This window comes from Balaenoptera physalus (genome assembly GCF_965194825.1).
Source record: "Balaenoptera physalus genome assembly, chromosome: 2".
NCBI lineage: Eukaryota > Metazoa > Chordata > Mammalia > Artiodactyla > Balaenopteridae > Balaenoptera > Balaenoptera physalus.
This window is the reverse complement of record NC_138883.1, coordinates 15,971,193-15,979,145: the sequence shown is the minus strand read 5'-3', so window position 1 is coordinate 15,979,145 and position 7,953 is coordinate 15,971,193. Positions and strand designations below refer to the sequence as shown.

Below are 7,953 nucleotides of genomic sequence, written 5' to 3'. Positions count from 1 at the left end.
TTTTGTAAATACAAAAGCAAAGGGTGTAGGGGAGGCACAGAGATGGTGCAGTACCTGAGGGTAGTAACGTCTGGGCTCCCTGACCCCCCTGGCCCTGAAGGGGCAAGAGGAGGGGGTGATCCCTAGACCAGGAGGCACAGAGGACTGTCTGGAGAGGGCAGCTGGACTGAAGCTGTGACCTTTAGTAAGGATACAGCCTCAAAATGGGAGCTGGGGAAACAACAAATTCCCAAACCTTCCTCTCCTGCCTCCCTCCAGTTTTCTGCAGAAGGTCTCTATCGGGTGACCCATCCGGAGGCCAGAAGCAGGAATCTCATCATTGTGGATCATAAGGTCAGCCTCTCAGAGCACAATGCTGGACAGACAAGGATCAAGATTGGGTCCAGAGGAGGAACAGACAGTATTCAGTTTCTCAGTTACATTTGCACTCTATTCATGGGCCATGAGATGTCTGACTGTATGTCCTTGTCTAAATTCCTATACTGTAGCATTGCCCGCTAAACATCTATAATTGAAATCCTTTGAAACACGTGGGATTGTGAACATACATGACAACAGCAACAGTGAGATCCACTGGGGCTTCATTTTGGTTTGGGGTCATAAGACTTGCTCAAGTGTTTGTTCCTTTGTTTGCTAGCTTTGTGGCCTTGAAAAAGCCAGATAATCTCTCAGAGACGGAGTTTCCTCATCTTTGATATGAAGATAATATTTCCCTTGCCCATCTGATGGTATTTGTCATTCAATACAAATGAAATATTAGCTATAAAAGTGTATGGGGAATGACAAAGTACTAACTTCATATTGATCATTTCAGCCTTTGTATGTGAGCATAGGTAATATAATATGTTTTATTTATGGCTGTGCAGTTTTGTAATTCTTACATCAGGAAAAGTTCTAAAGTGCATTTGATGCATTCTCTATGTGGCAGGATATTTTAACCATGTGAAATTTGAAATGAATTAATGAGAAATTAACCTCCAGTTTACTCCAGGATTGTACTGAGGAAATGGTTTACTGTGATTCTGCTTATTGCTGGGGGAAAATAAAAAAGGTTAATCAAGTTTTCAACCTGACAAGTGAGTCACTGTGCTTATTATCTGTTTATGAGTAGGCAAAAGCACAAAACATCCTTGCGTCCCACTGAGTTCTGCGAGTCCTTTAAAAACTGTACATTAGCCGTGGATCTTCCTGCTAACTCTCCCCTGCAGTTTGCTGAGGATATTTTTCACAATATAACTAGGCTTATCACAATTTATTTCTTCACTGCTGGCTCCTAGGACGATTGCCTAGATTTTCAAACCCCAGATTGGAAGCTGTGGTTTGATACAAACTACTTTGGAGAAAATGGACACACTCCCCTCATCCCCTCTTACCTCCCCCCTTTCTTCTCAACCCCCATCCCTCTATGAATATTCTGGTTCCTAAGACTCTTTTGATCAGATTCCCTTATTGTCCCAGTTTCGTGAGAACTCATCAGTGACAGCTTCCAGGGGTGCACTGAGAGTGTACTATGTGTTGAGAACTCTACATCCAATATTTTACTTAATCTCCCCAATATCATATGAAGTAGGTGTTATTATCTCCATTGTACATGAAAGGACTGAAGCTTAGAGAGGCTTACAGCAGAAGAATTTGAATCCAGATGTCTGAGTCCAAAGCCTGTGACCCTAACCACCATACTGTATAGCTTATCTGTTTCCATGTTGTTCTTTCTCTCTTACAGTAAAATCCGAGTGATCCTCATAGAAGAATGGGTCTTACTTGGGTCAAGATGCAGAGGGAGTTTTATTCTTCTCATTTCAGAAGACACTTATGTACCCATTACAGATACATTGCAGATACTTTTTTGGGAAAGGGACAGCCACTATCCCCTGAGGACCCCATGTTAACAGCTGAGAAGGGAATAGCTGTATTGAGCTGCTGTTCTCTGTTAGTCACCATGAAGTCTAGATTCTAATTATTGTGATATCACATAAAATTCAAGGCCATCTGCAAGACAAATGGTCAAAAGGCAGAGTGCTCAGCTTTGCAATATACTATTGTGGTAAAAATATAACACAGGATTTTTTAAAATATAAAAAACGTAGGAGAATGCTCAGTGACTGAGAATCTATATATGGAATTTAATCTATTTTTCCTAAATGACGACTATAAAAGGTTAAGCCCAATGATATAAACTTTACCTTGCTAAATTTCCCCATCAATTTCATGCTGTTCATATTCCATTTCTTTTTACTTCTTAAGCACATTGGAGAAGTATATGAGAAAAAAATGCACACTCATCTTTTTAAATGATATAAGGGATAGTGAACAATAGAAAGAAAAGAAAAACACTCAACCCATTTATTAATTCTTTTAATGAATTTTTGTCAAGTGCTTAATTTTTGCTGGGTTCCAGGAGTACTGGGAAGCTTCTAGTCTAATAGGGGATCCAGGGACAAGCAATGTAATATAGTGAGTATTACAGTAAGAGTTAAGTAAGAAGAGTGAGTAGGCATGACCGCTACTGACTCAGTCTCAGAGGGTCTAGGAAAACATCCAAGAACACTTGCTGTCTCCTCTGAGACCTAACGGCTGAGTCGGCCTTAATCAAGCTGGGGGAGGGTGTTTCAGGCTGAGGTGCAACACAGACAAAAGCTTGGCTCCAGTTTAAGGAAATGAAAGTAGTTCAGCACTGTGGGCACTGAGAGGGAGGAAGTGAGGGCAAAAGATAAAGAATGGAAAGAAGCAGAAGCTAAATCTTAGAGAGTCTCTTAGCTCCGTTAAATAATTTGGACTTTTCTATTAAGGTCAATAAGTAGCTATTAAAATTTTTAAGCAAGTAAATGACACGATCAGATTTGTGCTTTAGGAAGATGATTACTCTTGACTCCAGGTCCCAGAGGACACTTGTCTGGCTTGGTGTGCTGGTGCAGTGACACTGACCTTCACCTCTGAGGAAGCTGAGCCCTTGTTTTCCTTGCCTTTGTTGGGCCATAGATGTTGCAATACAACTATGTTTAGACTCTACATACAGAAAACCCATATGCAAATAAAATATCAATTCCTGTAAGGACAAATTTCTGTCTCCCCAGAGTGGAAGATGTCTGTTGTAAACAACCTGCTACCACAAGGCTGGCTGATCTCCTTGGTCTCCGCTGCTGGTAGGTTGGGCATTCAAGAGCAGCATTAGCTAGATCAGTGGGGACCCATCAAGGCTCTGCCACACGCCCACTCTGTTCTTGCGCCTTTTGTCCAGCACAGAATCATCCTTCCCCACTGGTGGTTGAGAGACCCCTCTGCAGTGGATGTTCCCTGGGGGACAGTAATATCTGCGTACTTTGTGCCCAGTCCTATAGGTGAATCAACATACCTCTTCCCCAGACTTGCTTGCCCCTAGTTTTCCAGTCCTTTTCCTTCCAGCCGCAAGGCCAATCATCCATCCAAAGTGGGTAACCAAGCTTACTGTTCATCACTTTCTTACTGAGTGATTTCCTATCTCTCTCCTGACTAATGGACAGGTCTAAGGTGCAGCTTTTATGTCTTCTCAGGGGATGGACACACAGAATTGAGCGATCAGTCACACCTAGTGGCAGCCTGCTTGCTAACAAATCCTCATATTGGCTCGCCTTACATCTGCTTTCCCCTTGTCCTGATCTCTGGGATTATTCTCAAACCTTTAAGCTGTGCTTCCTAGGGAGCCCAGGCTAAATGGTTGGCATCAGGAGTGACTCTAGAAATCAAACCATAAGAATGGGATTTTCAAATTTGATTACTAGTGATAGTTACTATTACCCTGCACTGGGTGCATCAGAGTTGGTTGAATATTCATCCAGGCTGTAAAATTTTAACTGTGACATCACACCAGTGACAGCTATAAAGAAAGTGCCTAAATGTTCTAGATTCATTTTCCCATTCTCACAAGCTGGGAGTGCAATGGGATAAATTGCTATGTTGTCACACTTTTCTGAACAAATGGAAGGAAAGCTGTTGGTGATCAGGGGGATAGCTGAATAGGTGCTGCGGGTGCTCAGGTGTATTAGTTCCCTGTGAAATATTTCAGCATTTCTTCTTCCTGATGATTTGGTAACTGATGGCATTTTCCACCTTCATTGATTCCATGCTCTAAATCAGTGAAACTCTACCCTGATGTGTACAACTGAATGGCCTCAGTGCTTAAAAAAATCAATGCATGTATGGACTCCATCATTTAAATCAGAATCTCTAAAAGCGGGGCCCAGATATCTGTGTTTTAAAAGCTCCTCACTGGGGCTTCCCTGGTGGCGCAGTGGTTGAGAATCTGCCTGCCGATGCAGGGGACACGGGTTCGAGCCCTGGTCCAGGAAGATCCCACATGCCACGGAGCAACTAAGCCCGTGCGCCACAACTACTGAGCCTGTGCTCTAGAGCCCGCGCTCTAGAGCCCGCGAGCCACAACTACTGAAGCCCGCGCACCTAGAGCCCGTGCTCCGCAACAAGAGAAGCCACCACAATGAGAAGCCCACGCACCGCAACGAAGAGTAGCCCCCACTCGCCACAACTAGAGAAAGCCCACACTCAGCAATGAAGACCCAACGCAGCCAAACATAAATAAATAAATAAATAAATAAAATCTATTAAAAAAAAAAAAAAGCTCCTCACATGGTTGTAATGTACAGCCAGGGTTGATGACAGCACTTCCAGACCAACAGAGAGGGGAGGGTGGAGGGTGACTTACATTCATTGAGCAAGCGCTGCCATTGGCATCTTCCCTTTTTATACATATGCAGTTTCAATAACAGTGATATGGGAAAGAGTAATCAGATTTCTTCTTGAAGGAACATGTCAACAGTTTGGTAGAAATACTTATATTTGATGCTTGGGGTAAAAGGTGAGTCCTCCCAAGGGCATGTTCAAAACAAAACTGTTTCCAAAAATCGCAGGCATATGACAAGGAGAGGAATTGGATGGCCTTTGTGGGACTGGGAAAGAGAATGTAAAGAAGAGGGATAGGAAAGAATAAAGCACAAAGTAGCCTGCTGTGAGCCTCCAGATCTTCCATGGCTCAACTCCCAGCGCTTGGGGTTAGGACACCTTGTTGACATAGTAAGTGTTAAGGTTTCTGCCCAGGTGACATGGTCGGTATGAAAACAGGAGCTGGATGGCCAGGAATGTCTCTCCCAAAGTCTATGTCTCAATGTGATAATAGCTAATATTCACTGAGAGTAATTTTAGACATTCAGGAGTTGCAAAAAAGAAGTTGAGCGGGGCGTCCCCACGAGCGTTCAACATGCGGATTGAGAAGTGTTACTTCTGTTCGGGGCCTATTTACCCAGGCCACGGCATGATGTTCGTTCGCAACGATTGCAAGGTGTTCAGATTCTGTAAATCCAAGTGTCATAAAAACTTCAAAAAGAAGCGCAATCCTCGCAAGGTCAGGTGGACTAAAGCATTCCGGAAAGCAGCTGGTAAAGAGCTCACAGTGGATAATTCATTTGAATTTGAAAAACGTAGAAATGAACCTGTCAGATACCAGCGAGAGCTATGGAATAAAACCATTGATGCAATGAAGAGAGTTGAAGAGATCAAACAGAAACGCCAGGCTAAATTTATAATGAACAGGTTGAAGAAAAATAAAGAACTACAGAAAGTTCAGGACATTAAAGAAGTGAAGCAAAACATCCATCTTATCCGGGCGCCTCTTGCAGGCAAAGGAAAGCAGCTGGAAGACAGAATGGTACAGAAATTACAACAGGATGTGGACATGGAAGATGTTTCTTAGAACTCTTACTGTCTGTAACCATTTCTATAAGTGCATCTGGAAATCTCTTTTGGAGACATAGAACTTGTAAATTATTGATTTTTTTTTCATATAAGGTCACTCATATGAAAGGGGATTAAAGTACTTCCTTCCTACATTGCTGTCTGCAGAACAGCAGATACAGATGCTAGATTGCATCTCAATGTTAAGCCTTCACTGAGAAATACACTTTTATAAGTCATGAAAATTATGCTTGTAAATACAGAAGTGAATTGTGGACATAAAATGGTCATGCCATTTGGTTAATGGCACTAGGCAGCATTTATGTAATAATTAATGAAAAATTCATGACGAGTAATATATAAAATAAAATTTTCATTGCAGTAAAATATTCCTTTTCTAGAAGGGATACAGCAAGGAACTAACAATCTGTATGATAATTAGCCTCTGGTAATTTCTTTTGATTTTAGTACTTCTGGTTTTGGGTTATTAGCTTCTTAGAAGAACATAACGGTCTAATATATTGAAGCCTAATTATGTTGGACCGTTTTGACCTGGTTTTAACTATTATGATTGATAGGCATTTGTGGATGTTGGGGGTGAGTTGAATAGTCTGTTCCTGAAATGGCACTATATAACTTCTACTTTGGAGAATACTCACTTCTACTTTGGAGAATACTCACTTCTAAGTTGAGATTCCTAGTAGAATAAGCTTTATTTTTCTAGGAGTCCAGTACCTATTAAAATTTTTTGTGTGGTTTTCTTTTTAAAAACTCCTTAATTGGTTGTGGAAAATTGGACGTATGGGTAGCACATTATAGATTATTTGCACATAAAATTGTTTCTGAAGTAAGTGCCTACGTATTTATTATTTAAAAGTACTAAACAAAAGGTATGAAGTTTGCTCACACATACTAAGAAGTAGGAGATACATTTAAAGAGAAATGTATACTTTATACTTCATGTTTTCTTATTTTTACGTTACTTATGAGTAAGTATGTTAAGAGTATTAAGTAACTCAGTTTTTTTTTTCCCTTAGGACAAAATTTAGAATAAATTACAAGTTTTAAAGTTATATAATTATATAGTAATGGCTAAATTTTTATTTTAGTATTAGATAGTAAAAAAGTAGACTGATCACTGGACCAGGTGTTAGAAGACCTGAATCCAGCTTTGTTCTTATTGATAAAATAAAGCTCATTTGTAAACAACATTATTGATGCAACATTTAGGGGAAATATGTATGTAAAGACATTTGTAAAATTACTTGAAGTTTTCATCGCATTCTATATTCATGTTTGTTTTATAATATAAACTTGTTTAAAATTACATACTATTAAGAAACAAATTTCCTACTGTGCTAGTTAGGGAGCAGCTTAGCTACTGCTTTGAGATCATTAATTGGGGAAATTGAGCTGAAACAAAGAGCTGACATTGTGTCTCAGGTTTAACATTCAGGCAGTTCTCTTAGCTGTCAGGATTTCATATTATTGTGAGACGCCAGATAAGTATTTGGATGCAAATGCCATGATTTTATCCACCCACAGCTTTTTAAGCTTGGTTGGACCACTGAGGATGAGTTGTCCCTGTGAAGTTTGCCTGAGAGTGGCGTGGTACAATGCTTTCAGGCTACTGTTGTTGTAGCTTGTCTGGTTGAGACCTCTGCTGGGCAGTTGGCATAAACACAAAAGCGTAAATTGTCCAGACACTCACTACACAGAATATATTCTCTCATTGTTTAAGAACAGTATCAGGCTGGAAGTCATAGAATTTTTTTTAACATGTACCTCTTAAAAAACCTTGTAAGATTGCAGAAAAAAAATTCTTACATGAAAAAAAAACTCATTTCTTAAAAATGGAAACCCTAGGAAGATGTTTATCCTGTAGAAGAAAGTTTGAGAAGGACTAGCCTATTATCTCATGAAGTAGACAGCATTTTTCTAATTTTATAAATGGCCAAATCTCAGGTGTAAAATCTTGCCCCTTAATCACACGGAACAGAAGATGGAAGAGGCAGGGATTTGTGTTCTTACCAGTCTGTTTCCAGCGTTGCCCTGCGTTTATATGGAAGGGATTGATCTAGAGCCTCTCAGATCCCATCTTCACAAGTCCAGGTGTTTGCTGCAACACTCACTTGACTGTACTTTGATTTCTTCATCTGAAAAAAAAATGGAGACAATAATATGACTAACCTCAGGAGTTTTATGAGGATCTAATTAGTTAATAACATGTAA

General features: G+C 40.3%; 1 protein-coding gene across 1 annotated transcript; it reads left to right on the top strand.

Annotated features, from left to right (window-relative positions):
• The first annotated feature begins 5,223 nt into the window (after positions 1 to 5,223).
• LOC309655767 (putative ribosome biogenesis protein RLP24) lies at positions 5,224 to 6,335 on the top strand. Its single transcript, XM_082451466.1, has one exon. The coding sequence runs from the start codon at positions 5,249 to 5,251 to the stop codon at positions 5,738 to 5,740; it is 492 nt and encodes a 163-aa protein (XP_082307592.1). The 5' UTR covers positions 5,224 to 5,248; the 3' UTR covers positions 5,741 to 6,335.
• Positions 6,336 to 7,953: the final 1,618 nt, after the last annotated feature.